At 42.4% G+C, this 27292-nt stretch overlaps 4 protein-coding genes across 6 annotated transcripts; 1 reads left to right on the top strand and 3 right to left on the bottom strand.

The window, feature by feature from the left end:
- Positions 1 to 379: 379 nt before the first annotated feature.
- Positions 380 to 14516, bottom strand: RasGAP1 (Ras GTPase activating protein 1). Its single transcript, XM_017235532.3, has 5 exons — positions 13952 to 14516; positions 4226 to 6120; positions 3899 to 4158; positions 3230 to 3425; positions 380 to 2789 (listed from the first exon to the last, which is right to left on the bottom strand). The coding sequence occupies exons 1-5, from the start codon at positions 14124 to 14126 to the stop codon at positions 1818 to 1820; spliced, it is 3498 nt and encodes a 1165-aa protein (XP_017091021.2). The 5' UTR covers positions 14127 to 14516; the 3' UTR covers positions 380 to 1817.
- Positions 14517 to 16448: 1932 nt separating this feature from the next.
- LOC108121438 (uncharacterized) lies at positions 16449 to 18153 on the bottom strand. Its single transcript, XM_017235533.3, has 2 exons — positions 16839 to 18153; positions 16449 to 16776 (listed from the first exon to the last, which is right to left on the bottom strand). The coding sequence occupies exon 1, from the start codon at positions 17998 to 18000 to the stop codon at positions 16918 to 16920; it is 1083 nt and encodes a 360-aa protein (XP_017091022.2). The 5' UTR covers positions 18001 to 18153; the 3' UTR covers positions 16449 to 16776; positions 16839 to 16917.
- A 337-nt stretch (positions 18154 to 18490) lies between these two features.
- Positions 18491 to 24752, bottom strand: iPLA2-VIA (calcium-independent phospholipase A2 VIA). 2 transcript variants are annotated; one of them, XM_017235564.3, is made up of 8 exons: positions 24615 to 24732; positions 24048 to 24175; positions 23638 to 23930; positions 23272 to 23571; positions 22390 to 23207; positions 21696 to 22336; positions 19238 to 19573; positions 18491 to 19177 (listed from the first exon to the last, which is right to left on the bottom strand). In XM_017235564.3, the coding sequence occupies exons 2-8, from the start codon at positions 24085 to 24087 to the stop codon at positions 18945 to 18947; spliced, it is 2661 nt and encodes an 886-aa protein (XP_017091053.2). In that variant the 5' UTR covers positions 24088 to 24175; positions 24615 to 24732; the 3' UTR covers positions 18491 to 18944. The 2 variants fall into 2 exon arrangements, with proteins under 2 accessions (XP_017091053.2, XP_017091055.2); XM_017235566.3 differs by lacking the exon at positions 24048 to 24175 and having other exon boundaries at positions 24615 to 24752.
- A 391-nt stretch (positions 24753 to 25143) lies between these two features.
- I-2 (protein phosphatase inhibitor-2) lies at positions 25144 to 27291 on the top strand. Of its 2 annotated transcripts, none has more exons than XM_017235529.3 (5): positions 25144 to 25452; positions 25810 to 25913; positions 25972 to 26139; positions 26196 to 26290; positions 26360 to 27291. In XM_017235529.3, exons 2-5 carry the CDS (start codon positions 25834 to 25836, stop codon positions 26647 to 26649), a joined length of 633 nt encoding a protein of 210 aa, XP_017091018.1. In that variant the 5' UTR covers positions 25144 to 25452; positions 25810 to 25833; the 3' UTR covers positions 26650 to 27291. The 2 variants fall into 2 exon arrangements, with proteins under 2 accessions (XP_017091018.1, XP_070136740.1); XM_070280639.1 differs by lacking the exon at positions 25144 to 25452 and adding an exon at positions 25503 to 25757.
- Position 27292: the final 1 nt, after the last annotated feature.

Below are 27292 nucleotides of genomic sequence, written 5' to 3' on the forward strand. Positions count from 1 at the left end.
GGGGTCTCTCAAATGCCACCTATGGAATGTTTGATAATGATTTTGAGGGTGTTTCTTTTAGGGGAAAAAATAATATAAAATTATTTATAAAATCGCAGCTTAAGCTTGCGTTTGCCAAATTCTTAGTTTTGTTTTTTGGAAAAGATTGCTTTTCGATTAATTTTCACAATACGAATAAAAATACTTAACAGCTTTAACATACTTTAACTGTGTTGTAAATATGCATCATTAAACTAACACACACGATCAAAAGACGACTAATTCAATTACCATATCATAAGATATCACAACAGTATGTCAGATATTCCTAAAGCACAAGGACGAGGTACTCTATTGGGATGGGGTCTAAGATAATGCTTCGAAATAAAATAAATAAAAATCCATTGGTGATACGCTTTATTTTCAACTAGAAAATATATCTAGAAGTGTTGTATATATTTTTCGATTCTTTGTACCAACAACTTAGGAGCTAGCCATAGTAAATAATTAAATCAAAATTATGCTCTTAAAATGCAACTGAAATTATAAATGAACCAAAGATCGACGGCAACGGATGTAAACTGCAAAACAAATTAATATTACGGAAACATTAAATATGCTTCTCCTCCAGTCGGATTCCATCCTTTCGTCTTTCTATATACATATACATCATGCAAAAATTAGAATTAAGAAATGCACAAATCATCATTGGAATGCATAAACAAAAGGGCAATTAGAATACATAAACGCGGAGGAAGACATCTCTAATGATTATGAACATGAAAGAACTAAATATGGCAAAAAAAAAATTTGTAATAATATTTAACATAAATTCTAGATGTGTATGTAATTAATAATTGGAAGAGCTTTGGAAACAAATCGGTGGAAGTAAGTCGAAGCTAACCAAATAGTGTTTGCGTCAACAAGTTTCAGTTTTTGTTTTTTGTTTAAATTTAACATGAAATTAAATGCATTTAATAAATATAAATATACTTATGTACGTGTGGATGTGTGTATATGCAAAATGGAAGTAAATTTGTTCTTAACAATGCTTTTTTTTTGTTTTCATTCTAAAATTAATAGCTGTATGACAGTTATATAAAGTAAATATACATGGTAAGATGTATTTTGTATGCCAGTAGGTTTCTTGTTTCCTTTTTTTTTTTATATATCATTTTTTGTATATAGCGTTCACATTTTGTTAGAATTATTTGCTTTTTTGTTCGCATCGCCTCTGGGCAACACCTCCTAGGGTTTAGTTTAGTTTTAGTTTTAAGAAATTTTCGCTACGCCTAAAATAACTGGTATAATGTAGTTAATATTAAACATATATATATATATATATAGAGTTAAATATATAATATATATATATACCGATAGGTTGCTATTTACAACGTTTCATTTTGCTACACTCGTACTTAAAGGCTAGGCTTAAAAAATTGTTGGGAGCGCTTTTAGTTTTTAGTTAATAGGCTTCTTAAAGAGTTATCAGTTTCCGGTTTGCTCCTCACGCGAGTAGGAAGGTACTGCTTCCTTTTGGATTCACTCAGCATGTGTATAAATAATGTTTAGCACGTACAAAAAATAAATAGGCTTATAAATATTTAGATTTCTCTTTCTTTGTTGTTTTTCGCTTCCTTGCTCTTGCTTCTTTCCTTAAAAATCTTGTGTATAAAAATCGGGTAATTAAAAAAACTTAATCTTAAGAAATAAGCACACGAGACGGTTCCTACAGCAGCATATCCATATCCTGGTTGTATTAGCGTATTCCTGCACCTTCACCTTCACCTGGTCGTGATGATGGCCCGCGGCAGGGCGAATACGCATAGCCTTGGACGCTAATAAATCGGCTGGGCCGGTTGCGACGACGAGGTGCTGCTTGGCGGTGCAGCCACCACACTGGAGGTGGTCGACGATGGACTCGACGACGAGACGTTTCCGCAGTTGTTGTTGTTGTTCAGGTTGTTGTTGTGGCGCTGCAGCTGGTGGCTTCGTAGTGGCTGGAACTGTGACGGTTGCTGTTGGTGCTGTAGCTGCAGCTGCTGTTGCTGCAGCCTCTGTTGCTGGTGCTGCAGGTTGTGGTGATAGTAGGCGTTCATGTTGCTGGTGGCTGCTTGGTAGGGATAGGCTCGGACATTCTGCATCTGTGGCAGGACTGGCTGCGGCTGGAACTGTTGCAGTTGTTGCTGCTGTTGCTGCTGCTGGTGGTGTTGCTGGTTCAACTGGCCCGCCGCTCGCATCATGTGCCAGTAGTTGTCGTCCCCGATGGGCACCTGCTTGCTGCCGTACTTCAGCTGCCGGGTGATGCCCTGTTTGTAGTCCCGATGGTCCCGATCGATGGCATACGCCTTCTCTCTCAGCTTCTCGATGGTGCGCTTGAACTCGGCAAAGGCCTGCGGCGAGTGCTTCTGCAGCTCGGTGGCCAGCGGCACTAGGGGATTGTGCTGCTGCTGGTGCTGCGGTTGCTGGAGGTGCTGGTGGTAGGTGAGCGGATCCAGCAGCGACTCCAGCACGCTCATGTTGGACATGATCAGCGTGTGGATGCGCTGCAGATCGAGCGGTGGATCCAAAGCCGTCACCAGATCCATCTGGAAGTAGTCCATCTCCTTGTCGGAGACCTTCTTGCAGCCCGGCGAGTTCTCGTCGGAGCTGCTGCAGCAGCTGTAGAAGCCACCGACGAACGCCGAGGGATGGAAGTACCGCATCCGGTCGGAGTTCATTAAACATATTTTATGCAGCAGGTCGAACCACTCGCGCTCCTCCACACAGTTCGTGGTCTGCACGATCAGGGACCGATCGTTGCACACAATCTGCAAGTAGAGTCGAGATGGAAAGGTAAGTATCATCATTGTGGTAATTAACATAAATTCTTTGCGCACTGCTCGGTAAAACAATCGCACCTAGTGAAATCATACGGCTGAGACAGTTCCCACACTCACTACCTAGTGTAGTGACGCCTCCACCATGGGGATTCATTCTCTTCTTTTCTAGGTTTTGAAATTTCCCTTTTTTTTTTTTGTTTCCCGCCATAAACAATGAACCGCCGCCAGGCATACGCAAAGCGGAGCTGGAGCCACCAGCACATCTGCATAATAATGCTAATTATTTTTAATTGCAGCAACTTGTCATTGGTGGCCCCTAAGTGAAAGTTTTACCACAGAGAGATGGTGTACTCCGCCGGCAAAGATAACTACATATTGTGCCTCCACTAGTCGGAGGAGGTGCGTGGATGGCCAGCTTCTGGACTCACCTTGAAACAGTTCTGCATCTTGAAGCTCTTGTCCTTCAGCTGCTCCACGCTGACAATCTCCTGGAGCGGTATATCACAGATGGGTTGCTTGCCCTTCGACTTGGCGTAGCCGAGCGAGTGGGTGGTTAGCCGGAAGTATCGCTGCTTGAACTGTCGTCTGAAACGCTTGGGGCTGGTGGGGTACTTGGTCATCAGGCTGCGGGAGTGAAAGCATACAAAGCAGGGTCTTAGCAGATGCCCTTATTCCAGGTGATCTCTGTTCTGGTTCTCGAAACTATCTCTCTCGAAAACAAGAACAGAGAACTATAGTTTCTTGTAAAATATTATAGTAGTAGTAGTTTCTCTTACCCCTCGCTAGACGTTAGTATATGTATTAAAGTATGGTTTGTTTTGATTTTTTTTTTTTGGTGATGGGATGGTATGGTGGTTGTGATGGTGGTTGTGGTGGTGGTGATGGATTATTATTTTATTTTTATTTTTTTTTTAATTTTTTGTAAAAGCAGCGCGCGGAAAAGAAGAGAAAGATAAAGAAAGTTTCGGTATTAGAATTAAAACGAAGCTTGGGTGGTGGGATATATGCCGAATCTATAGAATCTATTGGGTATATAGAGGGAGCATTGTACAGTCCACCTTAGTACCTATCATCGAGATATCTTGTGAGACACTTACCCCTCTTTAAGTAATACTGGTTTTAGGGGAGCGGCCGCCGCCGCTGGATGAACGCCACTGGTGGTTTGGCTGGGCGGCGTCGAGATCACCTCCAGGAAATGCTTCACAGCGTCCACATGCTGTTCCGTACAGAACTTCTTGTACAGCTCGCCGGTGTACTCCTCCTTGCAGGGCTGTTGCGATGATCGGGAGCTGACCAGGTTGCCCAGCGATTGGATCGTCTTGGAGATCAGGGTCAGTGTCCGATTCGTTTGCGCATCCTGAAAAGGAGAAACCCAAAAATATGAATAAGAAATTTTGAATCCCCTAGAGATCTATCTAGCTTACCAGTCGCTCGGTGGTTAGGTCGAAGAGCTTGGGACCCAGGATGGCCGGCGCAAAGAACCGCAGGAAGATGAATCCGGAGACCACAGAGTATCGCACCTCCCGATTGCTGGGGAAGCGCTCGCCCGCACACTCCCGCAGCTCGTGGAAGATCTGGCACAGCACCTTGGGGCAGCGATTGGCACTCTTGGTAATCGCCTCGAACACCCGCTCCACATAGTCCTTCAGGTTGTGCAGATTCGTGTCCACTGCCGAGCGATCCTTCACCTTGCTGGGATCGATCTCGCAGGGCTTCTTCTCGGACACGATCTGGGCGAGCACCGGCCGCAGCGTCTGGTGGAGGTAATGCAAGCCAGACAGCCGCATGGCCTCGTCCATCATCTTGGACACCAGGGTGTTGCCCCGAAAGATCGTCGTGGGATCTGTGAGGTGGGAGATCTCGTGATCCGCCAGCGCCTTGATGATGGGGGCTATGTGTTCCGTGTGCGTGAAGAGACGGACCAGCGGCTGGGCCACCTCCGTCTTGCCAGAGACCAGTTCCCCAAGGATCGACACCGCCGACACTGTGATGGGTCGCTGGACCACAGACTCCAGCAGCAGGTTCAGCAGATCGTCGTACGTGGCCAGCGGGAAGACGTGATCGGCGGTGTAGTTGAGGTTCAGGCGCAGCGATCCGATCGTGGAGTCGACACTCAGTCTCGTGCCGGGTGGTGTGGCGCAGGATCTGGGTGTGGCGTTCAGGGAGCGGCAGCTGTGCGTTATGGACCGGGGCTGGAGATAGTACCAGGCCGACGAGGGCACTGCCTGCTGCTCCTGCTTGTTGAGCATCGGCAGTCTCACCTCCCCCAGGAATACTTTGTCCGCCATGGCGCCGTGGGCGTCGTGCCACAGGCTTATCACAATTTCCACCAGATCTGCCCCTCCCAGGGGATAGATGGAGTACCCCTTGTTGCCGGACGACTCCAGCGAGCTTGTACTCTTCTTGCTTCCCGTTGTATTGGTGCTGCCCGCCTCGGCGTCGATATGGAGATCGAAGTACATGGTCTCGTCGAACTCCGGGTCCACGGTTTTCTTTCTCTGCTTCGTGCTCCGGGTGACCTGCTGCTTGTTGCTGTAGTGGGCTGTGCACACTACAAACGGATCGCAGGTGCCCTGCTTCTTGGCCAGGTCCACGCAGGCCGGCACTCGGATGGTCACGCCGACAATCCTCGGCTGTGACGCCTTCCAGTTCGCCAGCTGGTCTGTGGACGTGGACGTGGTGGTGGCGTTGGGGATCTGCTGGAAGTGTTGCGTCTGCGGCGCCGGGTGATGCACGTGTCCAAAGAGCCCGGCTGCTCTCGTCTTGAGGGTGGTGCCCGCCGAACGGTGGCCAGTGTTTGCACTGTTTCCGGTGGAGGACCGCTGGATGATGCTCAGCTCGCTGTTCTCCTTGTAGTCGTTGAGGTGCGCCCGCTGCTGGTGGTGGTGCAGCTGATTGTGCGGCAGTGTGTGCTGGCCCAGTTCTATGGCTTCCGTCTGTGCTTGTGACGATGCCTCCTCGAAGGTCACCTCCACGTTGACCATGCCCTGTACCTCCGAGTCGGAGTCCACCGGCCGCAGTGAGAACCAGTGATCCTTGTTGTTGTACATGTGGAGCTCCTCGCGCTTAATCGCTATCTTGCCAATGGGCTTGTCCTGCTTCATATCGCGATCCCACACGTAGACGCAGAGGAAGCGGAAGCGACGCGGAATTTTGAACTGGTGCTCCTCGCCGAAGAACGGGTTGAGGGTGCGCTCGATGGTGGGTGTGCGGCAGATCTCCTCCTGGTCGAGGGCGATGGTGCAGTAGACATCGCGTGTGCCCTGTGTGCTGCAGCTTGTGTTGGCCGCATTCCGGCTGCTCAGATTCTTTGCCTCGCCTGGAAATAGTTAATGGAAGAATATCAATAAAAAGTCACTACAAGAACGGCCCTCCGAACGGCCTTGACATCCCATAACTGCCAAACGTCACTACCCATTCATTACACCACTCACTCAGCGGGCTCTTTGAGTTCCCAAATAGGGTCCAACGGACGTGGACGTGACTTCCTGTGCGAGTGCGCTGCCTCGAACGGATTGGGGCCTCCACCACCTGGACGGCAACAATGGCAACAAAAGGGGCACACATTCGCAGTGGCTGGCGCTCGGCTAGACTGCAAATGGAGGCCTTGATAAGCCAGCCAAAGGGTGAAGGAGCTAGCCTCCACCTCCAGCCTACAGCGGCAGCCGAGCGGAAATATAATAAGTGCACCAACACTGCCAGCCATGTGCGTATATGTGCTTGCCGTAAATACAGTCGGAACCATCTATGACTCAACGCAAGTTTCAGATATATGGGTTAGCAACGAATACATTGCTTAAAGATACGTGGTTCTGCAAAGTTTCAGCAGAATCCTATAAGGTATTCGAGTTTTAAAGAATCCAGAATCCGTACTATCGAACCTATGAATAACGAACTCTCTCTTTGTGGAGTTTCTTTGTGGAAGTTGGACTGTAACTTGAGTTTGTTTTTCATTGAGATCCCCCCCTTGTTGACACAGCTGATAGCGGCCTAGGTGAGCCAACAACAACACATATACTATAGTACTATACTATATATATATAGATACTTCTTCCAACGCGACTATCTGGCCGGGACTATCAATGGGGTTATGGCATTGTGTGCGTGGTTGTGAGTATCTCCGGGTTGGCAAAACAACGCCACTTTTTCACAATCGCTCTCACTCTCTCACGGCTGTAAGAAATATGCCTGATAACAAAGGAATTTGTTAGTTCTGCTTGCCTTTTTTTTTATGAATGAATGAACGAATGAATGAATGAACGAATGAATGAATGAAATACTCAAACCAGCAAAAGCACATTTTATATGCAAAACCAAAAACCAAATCCAAAAGCAAAAAAAAAAAATAAAAACTGGCAATTTCATTCATGAAATCATCGTTGTAGCTTTGGGATTTCAAGAGAAATCAAGAGAAGAGTTTCCAAGAGAAGCTGCTGGGAAACCCCCCAACAAAAGTGCCAACATTTTTTGCGTTTCGGTGACGTCTTTCTTCCCATTTATTTTTGGTTTCTTTTTTTTTTATGGTTCTACCTTGTCATTGGGCGACACTTAAATTTATTTATTATTTATAGACATTTGTTTTTGGTTTCTGAACGGCAGTTTCCTCACTAGACTATCAAAGATTGCTACAAATTTAGGGGGTAACGCAGTTAAGATTTTCAAAAAATCCCAATATATTTATTTTTGTTTATCTATTTTTGGTTCTTATATTCTATTTTTATATTTTACTTTTTTTTTATTCTTTCTATTTTATATTCTATCTTGGGATCTAAAAATGTATTTATAGATTAATTATTATTTTCTATTAATCTTTATTTTCTATTTAGATATACATAGATATCTATATATAATTTTATTCAAATATTTATGTATTCTCAACATTTGAAAAGCCATATAATTTTTTAGCCATTTTTCCCAAAATAGTGTTTTTTTTGAAGTCGTTCATGTCGATTTCTCGAAAATGGATCCAATGATTTGTTTGAAATTTTGACATAATCTACTTGGATATATTCCCCAATTAATAAACTAATAGATAATTATTAAAGATAATTATTTAAAAAAATTAATTTTTTTTCGACAATTCAATCCAGCAAAATGTCATTTTTCGAATAAGTTTTTTACAGAAGTGGAATTAAAATATATTTGTGATAGACTTGCTATAATTATCCTTTTTCTACTAAAGAAAATAAAAAACGGGCTTAAGTTCTACAGTTTAAGTTCTTTTTCTAAAAAAAAAAAAAATATTAAAAAAAAATCTCATTTTTTTTGGGTCTTGCAGCTGGGTATAACCCCTAATGACACAATCGAGAGAAAGATTTGGCTTACTCACTATATAGAAACACCAAAAAAAAAAAAAAAAAAAAAAAAAAAAAAAAAAAAAAAAAAAAAAAAAAAACAGCAGCGAACGAGCCCCCATACATAAATTCTATTCCCTAGATCCAAGTTGTATATATTTGACGTTCTGTGAACGACTTGCTTATGAATCGTCCGATATCCGACCTTCAAATGGATTGAGAAATGTCCCTCCAGTGTGCATATATCATCTTACATATGCCAAACACGATAAACGGAACCAGAGCTCAGTGAACCGAGAGCGAGATCCATCGGGAAGAGGGGGGGGGTCTGGTCGCCAAGAAGGTTTATGCATGCAAAGTCAAGCGGAAGTTGATGGAATATTTAAACATATCTTTTTATTTTCAACTCCATGACTTCTGCATGAGAACGGAAGTAGGCTGGCATTTTTTAAAATTACAAAACCAGATTACAGATTAATCATTTATCGAAAATGATGTTTATTCAGAGGCTAATGCATATATATATATTGCTTATATTGGTGATCCAGACATGCGGCATATTTCTTTCAACATTTTCTCACCAGAAATAGCATCATCCTGTCCACATGCCACATGCCGCCACCACCCCTATTGACATTTGCCTTGGGGGGGGGGGAGAAAAAACTTACAACACGATCTCATTTTCCATTTCCACACCCAGACCTACTCGTGATTTCCTTCCAAGAGCTCTGCAGAGATGGAAAATTAAATTTAAAGACTTTTTAAGTAGATTTTCTTTGCATTTTCTTTGCTTTTCCAGTGTCTGGTTTGGCTTTTCTGTTTTTCTGCTCAGCACAATATGCAAATTGATTCAGTGCAGCATGAAACGCGTGCGAATTAATGAGGCGATTACTCCTCCAAGAGTCTCCAAGAGAAGACAAGCTCTGTAATAAATTCTACAAAAAAAAAGGAACGGAAATAGAGATAAATTTGTGTATTTTTTTTGCAGCGGAAGGGAGATTTCCACAAACAGATCTTGCTGGTGGTTCTGGTTGTTTTTTTAAACGGCAGCTTCCTGCGGCAACTAGGCAGGTACATAGGTGGGAGAGAAAAGCCCTTTCCTTGGACTCGTTCCTATAGCTTTCTATATATCTAGTATTATACCTTGAAGTGTACTTCCTTTTCCGCTGCCACTTCCTTTTGGTTATTAAACCCTAAAGGGCCTCTATCTCTCTCTCTACGAGGGATACGCTCCTAACGTGTCGTGCAATTAGCCAGCTTTGCGGAGGAAAAACAGGTTAGGTGCTGTGTGCAGTGAAAGAAATGGGAGATTAATAATAGCCATTGCATTTTATTCATTTGGAGAACCCCAACCAAGATGATCGGAAACCTGTTTCTTATTGAGTCTCTCTCTCTCTCTCTTCAGTCTCGGTACGTGCTGATCGATTTCCGGTCTGATTACGCTTCTCATGATGATCATCTCCTCCAGATTTGTTTGGCTTCTTTGGGGGACCTGGCTATAGCTATATGGTATATATATAGTATAGTATCTATAGCTGACTAATCCCCACTATCGATTGCCTTGTCAGTTCATGCTTTCTTTGGCCAATTTTGGCCAAACTATTAACCTTCAATTCAGAGCCACTCGGAGCAATGCACGACTTACATTTTAAAATGGCCAAATTGGGCAGACCCCTATTAGTATTACTATATATATATATATAAATAAGGCCGATCATTAGAGACAACTACTTGAAAACTAAACATAGCTAGGCGCCCACACAGCTTCGTCTCTCAGTAACCTTGGGCCACAAGTGGTTTTCTATGAGCTCTCATAGGTAGTACTTGTAATAGAGCCCCTCCCCAGAGACCCAGGCGCATCTAACTATCCCATCTTGGCCCCTGACATTTCCGCTCATGGCCCACCTTTTGGGAAAAACAGAAAAAGGGAACTACTGGAACCACTGGAACCCCCAGCGACAAACGACACTTGAAACGAGCCACCGAAGCGCACAAATTATGGCTCAAAATTAATGACACCACACAGATCCACCAAGAGATCCAAGATCCGAGACCCCGAAAAGTGAAATAAAAACAGAATTCATTTTAATTACAAATTACATGGCAGTGATGGCAGTGAGACTCCCAAGAAGTAGCGCCACAACTGGGCCTTGAATGGATGACACAAACGGACTGGACTAGGGGGTTCCGCAGATGCCTCTGACCCCGACCACCGACCCCGACCCGGGAACAACATCAAAGTAAATGCGAAGAGGTCAAGCGTCAAGTCATAAAAAAAAAGAAAAAGAAGGCCTCCAACTTCAACTGGAAGTATGTATAACATGCCACTGCTGCCTCTTATTGTGGCTACTGAGGACTCATACTTCGACCTGAATAAGAGATATTTTATAAATGCACTAATTACATAAAATTGTCCATTCTGTGGAATACAAGAAGCCATCGCCATCCTTCATCGGCTAAGAAGCTAATTAACATTGCTGAAGTCTTTAATTGTGGAGCGGGTCGTGTCAGGCCGGTAGAAAAAAATATTTATTAGAAAAATGATTTCAAGATACGACCCGAGACAACTAATTGTCGACATAGTCATGCCTTATAGACACTCTTCTAAAGAGTGTTTAGAACTAGAAACCTTGTTGCTTCAATTGCTGCAACCAGTTTTGGCCTGGCCTGGCCTGGGGAGTGGTGGAGCTCAAAACTTGGCAACAAGCTCTGGCCAGCCAACAAGACACAACCGGCTTTTAATTAATTACCTTTTTTGGCCAAAACTATTTATTGTTGTTGTCATTGTGTCGCCACAGAACTCGAACAAAACAGATCAAAACTTGAGAATCCATGTTAACTAGTAGGGGCTCCTCTAGCCCAGCTCAAGTTCAACGAAATGTGGATTGCGTGTGGTCTTGGTTTGGAGTTCAAGTCATGCCCGGAGAGTACTTCCACCACAAGCCCACCACATTCGTCATTGATATTCCGGCATCAATCGATGGGGGAAATCGAGAAGATCGCGAATGACTCACTGCTGCACTCCCTCTACTCTCGGGGGTCTCGGGTCTCGTAGAAAACGATATTTAGGTTATGCGCTTAACATTTTAATTAAATGGAAAAGTATTACGCCAATTTCGGTCTGTCGGTCGGTTGGGCAAAGGTGGAGCTACCGAGGCAGGAGGCAGCAGGCAAGAAGGTAGAGGGTTTCGTGTAGAAATCGCAACAGCCAACAAAATGGAAAGCTCACAACAATAGAGTGTGTGTAATTGAAACTGAGCACGATGTGGAAGTATTATTATTAAGCATGCAAAGCATAATGAAGTGGAAATATGAAACTTCCAACAGCAATACATACAATAATATACAAACATATATAGATATACATACATATGTATGTAGGAATCCGAGAGCGATGAATGGCAAAGGGGTGACTCGGCTAATGTGCTATAATGGTGCCATAATCGAAGATGATTATAGGAAGCGGATAACTTTCATTCTTCAGTCATTAGAGAACGTGTTTTATTCGTTTTTTAATAAAGAATCTTAAAGGAAAAGTTGAGGCGGTAATGTGATGGATAATTAAATAAATAGAATCTATCGATAAATAGAGATGGTACTTGATAAGCAAAATCATGTTTCAACACGACATAAAGAATAAAAAACGAAGTAAGAATAAATTAAAAATAACAATTTAATAAACAAATTTATGGAAAAAGTGAAAAAAGTAATGCATAATTAAATGAATGGAACCTATCGATAAATAGCGATAGTACTTGATAAGCAAAATCATGTTTCAACACGTTAGATGCTCACTAACTCAACAGCTGGCATAAAAATATACAAAAACGGGATAGGAATAAATGAAGATTAAGAATTTGATAAGGAACTGTGAAGGAAAAGTCTTAAAACAAAGAAATAAGAAACTATCGATTAATAGAGATGGTACTCGATAACAAAAACATGTTTGAACACCTCAGTTACTCAGTAACTCAGAAGCTGGAATAAAAATATAAAAAAAGAAATTGGAATAAATAAAGAATAAGAATTTATTAAAGAATCTGAGCCATAAAATCATAGAAGTGGAAACTATCGATATATAAAGTTTGGTATCGATAAGCAAAAGATGTTGTAACACGCTGGTACTTCTGTTACTAAAAACTGGCATAAAATTTATAATAAATATAATAATAAATTTTATAGGAAAAGTTTACAAACTATCGACAAATGGAAATGTTACTACGTAACCAAAACATGTTTCAACACGTCTTCAATACAGTCAACTCTTCACTTATTAAAGAAGAAGAAATCAGGCCAAAAGGGTGCCAAACGTGAGGACCCATGATAAGATAATCGAAACCCAACACGTGTTTAATAAATTTTAAGCAATATTTTCGCAGAGGGCCCTGCCAGAAGCAGGCCTACCAGTCTGACGATCGAAAAAGGAAGTGGAAAGGGTGAAACCGAGCGGAGGGAAGACACATGCGCATGCGAAAACAATTGAAGCGTGAAAAAAGCAAGAGTTTCGCAGAAGAAGAACCCTAAACCGCATCATCGCACAACAAAGTACCAGCAGAAGAAGCAGAAGAAGGGAAAGACACAGTGGCGCGATGGGAAACGGAAATCAAAAGCGGCTACACAATGTTGGTGGTGGTGCAGCTTTGCATATAATTTATGGCCAGGCTGAGAGCAAAAGCTGATTATGAGTTTCGAGATTGAAATTGTTTAGGTGGAAAATGAGATTCAAAGAGGTATATGGCGTGTGTGTGTGTGTGCAGGTGTGACCTTTTTTTTACAAGATTTTTTTTTTTTGTTTTTGTGGTTTATTTCATACTACTGGGTTTCAGATTTTACAGAAAAAAAAAAACAACAAGAAGGCGACAAAAAAAGGCAAAACAGGAAATGTAAAAACATCGAAAAACAACCGCAAGTTGTACACTATATCCCCTCTCTTCTTCTTCTTGGGCCAGTGCTCCCTCTCTTTCACTCTCTCCGGTCAAAGATAAGTGTCATTCATTCATTTGACCTTTCGCCGATATAAGCCATTAATCGATGCTGTTGGCTGCTTTTCGCTGCTGCTTGCTGCTGGCTGATAATAATCATTCATAAAACAGACACCACACAACAGACATTTGCCGAGACAGCCGAGAGAAATGTACACCGAATTCGAAAATTCCATTCATGAAAAAACCCACACATTGTTGCTGGATCTCTCGCCTCCACACGTGTGTGTTGGTGTGTCAGTGTGTGTATGTGCGGGCATGCGCTGGAGCGTCGCACAGAGACACCAACACACAAACACACACACACACATGTAGATTTCAGATTCATTCACAAAAAGAGGGGAGCATGCAAACCGAGGGGGGGCGACAAGAAGGTGGAAGCGCGACGGATGCCGTAACATTTAGCCAGGCATCAGGCTCTAAAGTCGGATGGCAAGTTTCTATAGCACCAATAACAACAAAGCACCAGCAGTCCAAATGCACTGCAGCCAACTCGAAAAACATTACAAAAATAAGAAACACACGCACACAGTGACACAATCGCGCGCACACTTGCAAACTCGAACGCATTTGTTGAAAAAGAAAAACTGATTTTCTCTCTTTTGGCGTCGTTTTTGTGGCAAATCAGCATTGGCTAATATATTTGGCCACTTTTTAATACACTCTGCACAGATTTTCATATAATTTAGGCCCGATTTAATGTTGTTTTCTGTTGGAGAGACTCTGCTGGGCGACAGGGACGCTGTCAACATTCCAGCACACCAGGCACCTTGGAAACCGTTGTTTTCGCGATAATTTCACAACCCCCGCACGGCCGGTAGACAGTTCCAGGTCTAGAATCGGTTTTCCATCGATTTTGCATCAATTTACGTACCAATTTTCACTTTTAATTGCTCTTCAATGCGCACTTCGCGTGTATCGGCCATTTTGTTGTTGTTGCTGCGGCTCGAACTGCGGGACGGCGAGTGATGAGACTCGACTGCAGGGACGGCGAGTAATTCGATGGTGCCGCCCTGGTCGCTCATCAAGCGTTTTTTCTTCAGCAGCATCGTGCACTCGATTTCATAGCCCTGATTTCCGTGAAACTATATATTTTTTTTTTATTTTATTGCTTTTAGAAAGCTTTCAACACTTTTCACTAGGTTTGATATTCGAATTAACTATTTTCTGTTTCAACAGCGTTGCACGACTGTAGCACTGTTCCGATGATCGGCCTTTTCTTGGCGATAGCGTTAATCACTTTTGGGTGTGTTTTTTTTTTTGTTTTGTTTTGGGTAATTATTTGCACATGAAATTAAATTTTTTTTTGCCACGAACAGACAATTTTGATTGCAATCGAATTAGTCTCACAGTTATAGTATCGGATTTTCGTTGACTTTAACTCGATGTCTGCGTCCGCGACCAACCTCCGGAATTCACAAAAGTCTCTTTACAAATAAGTTAGAGGTGACAAAACATCGATGTCCATTTCGACGTTATCGATATTTTTAAAATATCGGTCACATCTAGCTATTAAATGCACATCTCCGAGACGCCCTGTGATTCGATAGCAAAGGAATTTCAAAAACCAGGCTTAGAGCACAGTTTATAACACTTTATATTTAAATAATTAGCCACATTACTGACTATCTTTAAATATGCCGCACATTCAACATTAATATTTCTCTTCACTGGTCACAACTCACAAATGGATTTAAATTTTGAATAAGTTTGAATTACGAGGAATGGTCACACAATTACTGTTGTTTGGGGTTTCCGTTAAAAATGTATAATCCAATTACAATTTTTAATTAATCATAGTTTCAATTTCCGTTTTATTTTTATTTTTGATAATTTTAGGATTATGCTGTATGTTGGATAGCTTTGCTTTTTACGCTTTCACGGCCGCTTACAACTGTCCGGTGTTGTGGTCGAAACTGAAATGAAGTTGGAATTTCCAAGCGGCAAGTGTACGCTACAAAATTTTGTGAATGAAACGCACACTCTTACAACCGGACACCTTCAGACCAACAAAAACAAACACATGTTGCACCAGGGCGGCGCCTGCAGCGGCAACGGAGCGGAAGCGACGCAAAGAGCGGGAGAAAGTTTCGGGTATATCCGTCACTTTCAATGAGCTCCTATGAAACTGTATAAAAATATTTTTAAAATTTTAAAGGTATTTAATTAGTAACTTTAAAATATAAAACAAATTTATACAGTTTTTAAAATTTATTTAAAGCAAAGCAGACAAACTAAAGTACCCTACGCACCACACTGTAGCGTACACTTCGTGTAGGCGTTCTGGCTCGCAGACGGAGGAAGCGACGGCCGAACTATATTAAAATTACAAAAGCAATGCAGTGAAATGTGAAATTCACACGGCATCCGGATCCCGGACAGCGACGTTGTTTGTTTACCGCATATGCTCGGCTGCCCTTTTCCTTCGTTTCTTCCTAAAACCACACACATCAAAACAACAACAACAACAACGACAACACATGACCAAGTATCTTATCACAACTGCCGCCAATAAGTGGAAGTAGTTTGGGTCAAAAATTAGAGACATACATACATTCATACTACATATATGTATAAGCAGTTGTGCCCTTTTCCTCCCACTCCTTTTCATTTTTTCCGTATGCCGTGGATCTGGGTTCCAAGTGGAGTGCCTAATGACAATTTGAAATATGTATGTTCATCATTTTGCTCAACGAAACGTAACCGACGTGGGAAGGAGAAGAGGTCTCGGTCTCGACTCTGCTCCTCCCCTTACCTGTCTCTCCTTTCTCTTCAACACCTGCCCCCAAGAGGGTAAGGTGTATTTTAGATAAAACTAGTATGTATTTTGGTTTCAAATGAATGAATTTACGGGTTTGTTTTCGGGCTTTTTTCGTTTCGTTTTTGGCTATTTTACGCCCAACTCTAGGCCATTCATGAAAATTTATGGTCGGGGAAGTGTTTTGATCATTTGTCTGGCTTCCGTTATTATTTAAATAGTGGGCTCGACTTTTGAATGGAAAACACAGCTCACTTTCCTGGGCGTTGATCCATTAAATATATCATCTTGATGGGGTATTAGTTTGCTTTTAAATATCAATATTTATCATAAAATATTGGGCATTCGATTTTCTTTTAAAGGTTTGTAGACTTTATGGTCATATATTTTATGGAACTAACTATTGAAAATCATAGCTCCTATTAAATTAGAAACATTATTTTACTAAATAATATCAAATATACGGTTGGGTTAAGTCAATGGCCGTTTGAATTTTCGTTTATTGTTCAGTGTATGTTTACACGCATATGATTTTGTTATAGTATACAATAGACACTTAACGATTTCCATTTATAGTCATTTAATTAAATGTAATTTAGCAGTTTGTTAGGTGTTCACTTGAGTTGCGATTGAATCTTTATTACAATAATTGATTTTGTTTTGGCGCGCTAAACGTAAAGCTTAAAATGTAATTATGTTTGTTTTGCATAAACAATGAAACTTAAATGAAATACTTAATAAAAAAGATCGCTTGAAACAATGTGTTGTGGTTGTTGTTGTTGTGGGTGTGTGTGTGTCGTGTGTGCTTGTGTGTTTGAGAGCGTTGGTCGCTTCCAGCAGCCACGACAGGATCTCAACCTAGTGATCCGGCTTACCCGGCCGCTTCCTTCACGATGCCAACTCCAGCTCAACGGCAGCCAAACTAGGAAACGATAAACAAACTGAAATCCAGACGGATTCCTATTAATAAGGTATATTTTAAATACATCTGTGGAAAACTCACCTTTTCTCAACTCATCGAACGCTATCAAGTCTGTATCCTTTTTATGGTTGGGTTCCTTTGGCGTTCGTTCGCTCCTTATCTACTTGTTATTAATGGACAACCTTTCGACGCTGGCAAGCAGCTCGTCGGCGGTCTGGGAGACTACCTCCTCCTGGTGGTCGCTGGTGCTTAGGTTCTGCAGGCGCTTTTCCAACGCTGACAGGTCCTCCAGCTCGCGCTGCTGTTTCACCATATAACGCAAAATCAACGTGGTAAGCATACACATGTCCTCCAGAATCTTGGCCGTCTCCGGTGTGGGATGATCGTATCTGTTGCGCAGCAGTCTCAGCTTTGCTTCGGCCAGCTCCAGTGGGGATTTGTTGCTGCGGTCGTACATATGGACACTGGCGCCGCCTTGCAGAAGCACTCCCACCACCACATTAAAATTGTTGGAGCTGGCCGAAATCACGGCCAGGTGAAGTGGCGTATTCCCCAGAGAATCAACCACATTGGGGTTGGCTCCATACTTGAGCAACTGCTGGACAATAGGTATGTAGCCGCGGCAAGCGGCAAGGTGCAGCGGACTGCGATTGTACTCATCGGCGGCATTGGGATTGGCTCCGGACTCCAGGATCCGATTGAGCAGCTCGATGTTGCAGGTGGAGGCGGCGGTGCGTAGTTTGCGGCCATTTGACTGGGTGAGGATGTTGCTGTAAGTGCAATAATGCTTCATCCGTTGCATCCGGGGGCGCATCTTAAAGCTCTTGCTGCCGGAGGGTAGCGTGCTCGGATGGATTAGACTGGGCAGATACTCGCTGTTGGAGTTGGATGAGTTCTGGTTAAGGGGCAGGGGCGGCAGATGCGGCAACGCAAAGTGCTCGCCCCGGTCTCTACTCAGCTGGAATGCGTTGGTGCTGGAGTTTGAGTTCAGGTTCAGGTTTAGGTTGAGTTGCATGTGCGGCCATTCGCCGTGCGTATTGGGCGAGGAGGTGGGCGTAGGGGGCATCACCTGCGGCGGCGGTGTGATCATTATTCCCTTCGAGGCACTTCCGCTCGCAGGCATCGGCATTGGGCTGGACCTAACAATGGCCATGGACGATGGTGCAGGCGACATTTCCACCTCCTCCTTGGAATCCACAGAATCCACGCCGCTGGAGGAATCACTGTTGGTGGCCGCGGCCATTTGCTCCACGGGAATCTTAACTGCGTCCGTTTCTTTTTGTTCTTCCCTGTTCCTGTTCCTCTTTGGTTTACTTTTTAGATGAAAAATCTGAGTCTAGGCACGCGCTGCTTATTTTCCTGTCTGTATTGTTTGTATTCTATTTTTTTCCTGTTTACATTTTGACCCCTATCGATAAGACAATGAGTGCGTGCGATAGGCAGAGAAATGCTTATCGATAGATTTTTACCAGCCCTGGTAAAAATTAATTTTCAAACTTTAAAAAATATTTAAAATAAAAAAAATTAAAAATTGGCTGATATTCATGGAATGTTTGTTTTTATTGCAGAAAAAATTTTAAAGAAATACAAAATTTGTTTTTAGTTTGCTTTCGAAAAAACATTAAAATTAAAAGGAAAAAAAATAATAATTATTGTTTTTAGAAGCTCCAATAACCTTCAATCAATGAAATCCATTGTGACTCATTAATGAACCAATAAAATTAAAAAACTGGTTTACACACTTAAAAACTTTATTCAAAATTCGTGCTCGGCCATAAATATGTATTTTCTAACAAAGCGGCACGGAATGTATTATCTATCATATGATTCAGCTCACAATTCAATTGGAGGGTACTTAACACACAAAAATACAGGATTTTAAGATTAACATTAGTAAGTAAGATTCCTCCTTAAAACGAGTAACACATTAAAAAGCTTATTTCGTGTCGGATATAAAAGCCTCAAAAAAATAAAAAAATCAACTTAATCGCATTTTTCAACTTTACGTGGTGGGACTAGTTCGGTAATTTAAGGGGTGTGTGTGAAGGGAGCTTTGATTTAGACCGCGAAAAGGGTGCTGAACAAAATGGGAAAATTGGTAAACTAAGCTAAAGTACATCGAGAAGATCCGAAAAATCTCTGAAGAGATGTTTTAACAGCAAATGCGATCTAAATCCTTCTTGCGCGCTATTTCAGAAAGTTTATCATTTCTATGATCTTATTGCGATTGTTGTGCATGTAGGCCTTGGTGTGCCACAGCATATTGATCAGTTTTTGGTCATTCTTCTCATCCATAGCGATGTCCTCGCTGAGTTGCGGATTGAATCTGAAGTAAGGTATCCCTATGGTGCTGCACCACGCTCTGGCGCGATCCACGACTCTTCCGTCAGAACAGGTAGCTTGATCCACCAATAGATTGCCTATAAATTGAATATTTTTGGATAAATACAGTTTCAGAAATAGAAAAACAATAATTTTACCAATGGTAGATATTCCATACGCCAGTTTGGCTGTATCCCAGATACTTTCCGGGCGGAAAACATCAATGTCCTTCAGTTCGGTGACAGGAATATGGCCCGTACCCAATGAAACCACTACAGATACCGGTATAGCCTCCGACTCGCGACCCACGCTCCGCAAGGCCATGTTGTATTCGTGGATTTCGGTCATGGCATCAAGAGTCGGATTATTGGCAATCAACCCACCATCCAAGAAGCGTCCAAAAGCGCGGAAATAGGAAGGAGCCGCTCCTGTTGCACGGGCTGCCCGCCAGACCAATTGTTCTTGGGGCGGCGGAGGAGGAATTCGTCGGTTACCTTGAAAGAAAATCAAGAAGAAAAATCTTTAAATTGTTCAGATTTCTAGCCTATTCAAATGCTTGAATTTACTATATTGTGGACTACTACTACTACCTAGGGCATATCATTAGGTAAAATAATCAAGTTCTTGAGCGAGGAAACGAAGATCGATGTCCCATTAATTTCCATCAAAATCTTAAAACAGAGTTTCTTTTTTAAGATTTTTTCCAGATTTTATGAAGGGCCCCTTTCAAAAATCCTCAAAAATTCTTGGAGCTACTTATATGGCTCACTGCAAAGGGTATATCTTCGGAATTTATGGATTTCATTGATTGAAGGTTATTGGAGCTTCTAAAATAATCAGATTCTTGAGCGGAATACCTTAAACGGTCCGTAGATCGATTCTCCATAAATCTACATCAAAAACTAAGAACATAATTTTTTTTCGATTTTTTTCAAATTTTCTGGAGGGTCCCCTGCAAAAATTCACAAAACGGGTTGGAGTCACAATATGGCTCACTGCGAAGTCTATATCTTTGGCAATATTCATCCGATTATCAAGAGGAGTACCTTAAACGATTCGTAGATCGATTCTCCATAAATCTACATCAAAATCTAAGAACATAATTTTTTTTCGATTTTTTGCCAAATTTTCTGGAGGGTCCCCTGCAAAAATCCACAAAACAGCTTGGAGCCACAATATGGCTCACTGCGAAGTCTATATCTTTGGCAATATTAATCCGATTCTTGAGAGGAATACCTTAAACGATTCGTAGATCGATTCTCCATAAATCTACATCAAAATCTAAGAACATAATTTTTTTTCGATTTTTTCTAAATTTTCTGGAGGGTCCCCTGCAAAAATCCACAAAACAGCTTGGAGCCACAATATGGCTCACTGCGAAGTCTATATCTTTGGCAATATTCATCCGATTCTTGAGAGGAATACCTTTAACGATTCGTAGATCGATTCTCCATAAATCTACATCAAAATCTAAGAACATAATTTTTTTTCGATTTTTTCTAAATTTTCTGGAGGGTCCCCTGCAAAAATCCACAAAACAGCTTGGAGCCACAATATGGCTCACTGCGAAGTCTATATCTTTGGCAATATTCATCCGATTCTTGAGAGGAATACCTTAAACGATTCGTAGATCGATTCTCCATAAATCTACATCAAAATCTAAGAACATAATTTTTTTTTCGATTTTTTCTAAATTTTCTGGAGGGTCCCCTGCAAAAATCCACAAAACAGCTTGGAGCCACGATATGGCTCACTGCGAAGTCTATATCTTTGGGAATATTCATCCGATTATCAAGAGGAGTACCTTAAACGATTCGTAGATCAATTCTCCATAAATCTACATCAAAATCTAAGAACATAATTTTTTTTCGATTTTTTGCCAAATTTTCTGGAGGGTCCCCTGCAAAAATCCACAAAACAGCTTGGAGCCACAATATGGCTCACTGCGAAGTCTATATCTTTGGCAATATTAATCCGATTCTTGAGAGGAATACCTTAAACGATTCGTAGATCGATTCTCCATAAATCTACATCAAAATCTAAGAACATAATTTTTTTTCGATTTTTTCTAAATTTTCTGGAGGGTCCCCTGCAAAAATCCACAAAACAGCTTGGAGCCACAATATGGCTCACTGCGAAGTCTATATCTTTGGCAATATTCATCCGATTCTTGAGAGGAATACCTTTAACGATTCGTAGATCGATTCTCCATAAATCTACATCAAAATCTAAGAACATAATTTTTTTTTCGATTTTTTCTAAATTTTCTGGAGGGTCCCCTGCAAAAATCCACAAAACAGCTTGGAGCCACGATATGGCTCACTGCGAAGTCTATATCTTTGGGAATATTCATCCGATTATCAAGAGGAGTACCTTAAACGATTCGTAGATCAATTCTCCATAAATCTACATCAAAATCTAAGAACACTATATTTTTAAAATTTTTTGCCAAATTTTCTGGAGGGCCCCCTTCATAAATCTACAAAAATGCTTGGAGGCACTATATGGCTCACAATGAAGGATACATTTTTGGGAAAAAAATTCCGATTCTTTAGCGGAATAGCTTAAACGTTTCTCCATACGAATACATATATAAGAACATGTGTTTTAACTTACTGATTGAAGTCACTATGCCCAGAATGTCACTGGCACTTGTGTAGTTGCGGAAGAGATGCAAATCGACAGGCTTGCGGTCAGCCATGACTCCAGTAACCATGATCTTTGGATGCTTGATGTCCGTCATCACGTTGAACTCGCCAAGGTTGTCCTTCAGGATGGATTCGAAGAACTCACTGTTGTAGGGCCGCGAACCAACGAAACATTGTTCCTTCATGCGCAAATAAAGGCCCATGCACTGGCGCATTGTCTTGCCGCAGCCCAAGCCCAAGGCCAGGATGCCACCAGTACTGGTACCCGCAATCCAGTCAAACATGTGAATAATGGGCGTCCGTGATAGCTTCTCGATTTCCAGCAGCATCTGAACTAATACTAAGCCTCGAATACCGCCACCATCCAGGCAAAGAAGGCGACCACGACCGTATGGCTTGTCGCCCACTTCAGCGGCGATGGGCGACGTGGGAGAAGGTAGCTGTTCGGGACTAGCTGAAGGAGGTGTGGCAGTAGCGCTGGCCAAACTGCCTGAAGAGGTATCCTTCTTCATTTCATCAGCATTAACCTTGGTGGTAAACATGCCCAATAAAGCGTCCATTATGCTCTGTCCTTTCAACTCCTTCTCAGTGTCCACCACAACCGGCATCCTGGAGAAATTATAGTATTATTTTGTTATATTATTAAAGATTCATTAACCTACTGTGGTGGCGGTTGCTTCTCTATTAGCCCATTAGCAGCTGCGCCCAGTAGTCCTCCCATAACTTGACGACTAGTGGTGGCCAGCATGTTTTCAATGTGCTCGCGTTGCTCCACGGACTCCGGAGCTTCCGGGGGGATGCCGTTGTAGTTGCCTTTAGCATTGCATCCTGGCGGACATTTGGACCCTGTATCTGTGCAGCGTTTGGCGCCCACCGAGTGCAGTATGTACAGAATCTCGTCTTCCTTGTTGCCACTCGTATCGTTACCCACCATATGGCGCGGGGTTCTGCCATCTTTATTCTTCAAGTTGATATCGCATCCGAAAACCACCAAACACTGGACAATAGGTACTAGTTTCTTTTCAATGGCAATATGCAAGGCGGCATTTCCCTCCTGATCCAAAACATCAATGTCAGCATCGTGGGCTAGCAGGGTTACAACGCACTCGAACCGATTCCTGGCCACCATCACGTGGAGCGCAGTCCGGCCCTCAAAGTTCGTTGCGTTGACGTCGCAACCTTCCATGATGAGGGCGTGAAGGGTTTCTCTGGAGGAACACCAGTGCAGAGGAGTGCCTCCATATTTCATATCTTGGGTGTACAACTTGCTCACATTGGTTTTGAGGAATGAAGCCACCGAGGTGGGAGCGGAGGTCTTGTGCAGCTTGGTGATGTTTTTCGCATTCAAGTTCACATCGGCGCCGGCCAATAGCAATGCCTTTACGCAATCGGGCTTGTCGCCGACACAAGCAATGTGCAGCGGTGTGTAACCGTCCGAGTTAATGTGGTTTAAGTTCACGGTGCTGTTGTCGGTGAGAAGCTAAAACCGAGAAGGGGGAAGTCCCATGTTGATAAAAATATAAAAGATAAGACCACTGACTCACGTTAATAATTTCCTTCGTGGTGCTGGCGGCGTAATGGAACACCGAATTGCTGTTAATATCCAAATGCTCCAGTTTGCTCAGCGGCAACAAAGCCTTCACCATTTCGATGTGGCCTTGCTTGATGGCCAGTTGGAAGGGTGACATTAGGGAGGTGTGATCGGCCTGGTCTATGCATTGCAAAACTTTCGGATTGCTGATGTAGTCCACCAAATTGAAGTAGGCAACCAAATGGGCAAGGGTCCACGATGGATTATCCGCTAGGGCGTCGCAGGTTTTCTGAAGACCATTTATGTTATAGTGCTATATGAACAAAAGCATCAAATATTAATAGGGTGTACTAATTAAAGTCATTAAAGGTTTAGTTACTTCTTTAACTATGCTGACAAATACGGGTAATCTTTGGCGGAAAGCATTAAAACGCTCCTCGGCCTCCGATTGCACTGCAGATCGGTACAAACTGAAGGACGTGGTATTTGAATCCGAGGTGGGCCTCTGCAGCACGATTTCATAGACAGCCCTCTTGTCGTTGCTGTTATATGGCGGAGCAAATAGGACCATGGCATCATCCCGCGCCAAAACTTGCAGAGTTCCCAGAGATTCGCTCTTGATTTCTAGAACCTTGTTGGCCGGCTGGTCGCCCCCCAGCAGGCGCTGAAGAACTGCAAGTACAATATGTATAACATTTAGAAAAGCGTTTATTGACTGGCATCTTTAAATCTAAACAAAGCTACACATGGAAGACTGTACGACAAGGAAATGATTGTAAGGGGAAATACCAAAGCCAGAGGCGAGGGCTCCAAAGGTTATCCACGACATGACTCAACCCTATGTGGATGGATGCTGCTTGAACTTTGCACCGTGGATATTATTATGTTACTTTTTGGCTAATGTGGATGCGATGAACCTGACAGAGAAATAATGACCAATGGATTAGTAACACGAGAGAAGATGGCACAGGGTGAAAGGGTGGGTGGTTGGTTGTTTGGTTGCCAAGAAATCAATAGTGGGACCCATCAGACATCGGATGATGATGAAGCGGGCCGCACATATGTGTCGCACTTAGCATCAGTCAGCCAATGGGGAGAGAACACCTAGCCCAATGGCAGATCGGATGATTATGCGCCTTCAGTCCATGTTCTTTTCCTCCATTTTCCCCCACATTTTCCACAATTTTCTGCTTTTTAATCAATATATGTAATTGCATGTGTGGGGTGATGATTGTGATAAAGTTTCAAAGTTGTCATTGCAAAAAATAAGGCGCAAATTTTCCGACACTGTGCGAAACAATTATTAAGCCACCAGATAGCTTCGAAATAATGAGGTAGGCTCTTTTATGGGCTGACCATTAAACATTTTACGGCTTTGCTTCTAAGGTTCCTTATCGCGATTCTTCAGTAAACTTTAAATTCTCGCTACCACAAAACAACTAACAAAAAATTAGCTAGCTTTTTGGCGATGACAGCTTTTCCCATAGACAGAACTCACGACTATCGATAGATTTCGACAAAGTCATAAAAAAGTATTATTAAATATGACATGATATAAATCTTTTCTATAAATGATAGAACGTTGAAAATTCTCAAAAGATTAAATAATGAAAATATATTCAAAATATTTCATGTGAACTAGAGTTATTAAGGACATTATCAGCTGTTTTTGCAGCCCTATCAGCTGATTCATCAAAAAGTCTTATAAAATGTATTATTAAATAAAATAGAATAGAATAAAATAGAAAATATGTATATGCCATTTTTTCCCCCAAAACTTAGTATCTTATGTTAAGTCCATGTTTTAATTTTTAAGTAGTAATGTATTGCACAGAAAAACTAATTGATTATCGATTGTTTAACAAACGGATGAACCATCGATAGTCTTCGCAATTGTGACAGCCCTAGACGAGCCTCGAAATTGTTAGAATATTTACCGGATTCCATTTGTTTGCATTAGAAAAGTGCAAGTCGAAATTGAACTCATTGGCCCCTATTACGCTTTGAGATAAATTCATAGTTTCAAAATTGTAAACAGTTCAGTGAGCTGCTGCGTTGTTTAGTTTTCCACAAGAAACAGCTGGCTGCTAACTGAGAACTGAGGTGCAAATTGCAATTTTAGTTGCAGTTGCATATATATTTGCAATTGCAGTTAACACGCCAACGAAATCAGCAAGAATAGCAACAGTAACAAGTAAGTCTATGGATTAGCAAATGGAGGATACAAGAGCAAATGGCCAAAAGGGCGTTGCTACGACCACATGCAACGACGGTGGTCAGCGGATGGTGGGCGACGGGGGGTGGTGGCGGCAGTGGCTGTGGGTGGCTTTGCCAGTGGCGGTGGCGACCCCCCCAAGGGCACGATTTGCCAACGGTGGCGTAAGTGTCGCTGCGACCTGTGCCATTCTAATCTGGCGGAGCTCGCGATTTCAGTGCCTGTTCGGTTACTGCCGCCGTGATTCATCCGTCCACCGGTTGTCCAGCAGCAGATCCCCTGACGTAACTAATTCAAATTCGCAATTAAATCAAGTTTCTATCTGTGCATTCACAGTCAACGGTCGAAGCCCCCGTCAGAATGCAGAACAATCCCAGCCCACAGTTGCCCTGCAAGGGTATTTTAAAGACTTCTCGCAGTTTCGACAAGTCCGGAGCCAGGTAGTGTTTATGGTAAACTGGGAAAACTAGCATTTGTTAATAAAGTTTATTTTAATAGTTTTCGGAAAAGTGCCAAGTTTGATGAGCTCAACGTTCTGCAGACCTTCCATCCGGCCGACAAGGACTATGGTCATATGAAAATCGATGAACCCAAAACTCCATATAACTACACGGAGGCCTATGAAGATAACAGGGACGAGCTAGACACAGAGCTGCTCGTGGAAAAGTAAGACTGGTACATATAGTTCTTAAAGTTTATTTTCATTGGAAATAATTGTTTAGACTACGCATTGCGGCCAATACACAACAGTCTTCAGAGAGCATTGAAGACGAAGGGTCTTCCGGCGACGATCAGCCCCTGAGTGAGGAGGAACGACGTAAGCGTTTTTTTTGTTTTCAAGAACCTCTCGAATTTCAGTGACTAATCATGAGTACTCTTGTTACAGAACGTCGGCGTGAATTCGAACGACGTCGTAAGGCACACTATCGCGAGTTCGAGGCTGTCAAGCTGGCACGCAAGCTGATACAGGAGGAGGACGATGACGACGAAGGTGAAGAGAGTACTGATGCCAGGAGCTTGGACAGCCGGCCCTCGGGTTCGGCGCAGGGCGCTTCCACCTCAAGCGGACGCTTCTCAAGCAGTTCCGCGAAAAAGTCAAATACCCAATCCCAACCGTCTGCCTCTCCGTCAACCAGTGCCACCAGCCATATGGACCTGGAGCCATCCAACAACTAGGAGTTATATCAAAACCATCACCCCTATCTAACAATCGATCACCAGTGTCACAACCTAGACGACTATGGGCAGCTCATTCAGGCATCCAATGACAACTATTCAAGCTACAATATCAGAGTGAGAGTGTGTGGGATGCTGGTAACAGAAGTGGTTAATTGAACTAAACAAATTAAATCACATCCGAAGAAGTCGCAAAATATTTGTCACCGAGAATCCATTGAATTGATTGTTGCTAATTGATTTTATCACATAAAATGTGCACTTGGCGGGAGAATTTTGATTGTACGAAAGAGCAAAATATAAATATCGTATGCGTCTCAGCCGTAGCGTACCGTTGCAAATGTAGTTGAACAAAAATAGTGTTTAAATTCATATCGTTGTGGATGCACATTAAAAATAATATTAGTCTACCGTTCGCAGCTCCGTTTGCATTTAATTTGAATGGATGCAAGTGCCACGATTACGAGGGTCAATCGAGAGTGGATGATGAGTAACTTGTTGTAACTAAAGTTAAAGTTGATTTGGCCTTACTTTTAGTTATTTATTAATGTAATATTATTATTATTATTACTATTAAGTTTAAGCCATCGAATGCGAAAGTTTCAATAAAGAGAAATCCAAAAGCCAAGCCCAGTTAAAACAC

This window comes from Drosophila bipectinata, chromosome 3L (assembly GCF_030179905.1).
Source record: "Drosophila bipectinata strain 14024-0381.07 chromosome 3L, DbipHiC1v2, whole genome shotgun sequence".
NCBI classification, from domain to species: Eukaryota; Metazoa; Arthropoda; class Insecta; order Diptera; family Drosophilidae; genus Drosophila; species Drosophila bipectinata.

Excerpts from the sequence above, each read along its gene's own strand:
- LOC108121438 (XM_017235533.3), bottom strand. The coding sequence starts at position 18,000 with ATGGCCGCGGCCACCAACAGTGATTCCTCCAGCGGCGTGGATTCTGTG.
- RasGAP1 (XM_017235532.3), bottom strand. The coding sequence starts at position 14,126 with ATGCTGCTGAAGAAAAAACGCTTGATGAGCGACCAGGGCGGCACCATC. Across the intron at positions 6,121-13,951 it reads GCAATTAAAAGTGAAAATTG|GCGAGGCAAAGAATCTGAGC; the intron begins GTACGTAAATTG and ends AACTATTTCCAG. Across the intron at positions 4,159-4,225 it reads ACCTAACCACCGAGCGACTG|GATGCGCAAACGAATCGGAC; the intron begins GTAAGCTAGATA and ends TCTCCTTTTCAG.
- I-2 (XM_070280639.1), top strand. The coding sequence starts at position 25,542 with ATGGTGGGCGACGGGGGGTGGTGGCGGCAGTGGCTGTGGGTGGCTTTG. Across the intron at positions 25,758-25,809 it reads CCAGCAGCAGATCCCCTGAC|TCAACGGTCGAAGCCCCCGT; the intron begins GTAACTAATTCA and ends GTGCATTCACAG. Across the intron at positions 25,914-25,971 it reads TTCGACAAGTCCGGAGCCAG|TTTTCGGAAAAGTGCCAAGT; the intron begins GTAGTGTTTATG and ends TTATTTTAATAG.
- iPLA2-VIA (XM_017235564.3), bottom strand. The coding sequence starts at position 24,087 with ATGTCGTGGATAACCTTTGGAGCCCTCGCCTCTGGCTTTG. Across the intron at positions 23,208-23,271 it reads CCACGAAGGAAATTATTAAC|CTTCTCACCGACAACAGCAC; the intron begins GTGAGTCAGTGG and ends TCTCGGTTTTAG. Across the intron at positions 19,574-21,695 it reads GGGCATAGTGACTTCAATCA|GTAACCGACGAATTCCTCCT; the intron begins GTAAGTTAAAAC and ends TTTTCTTTCAAG.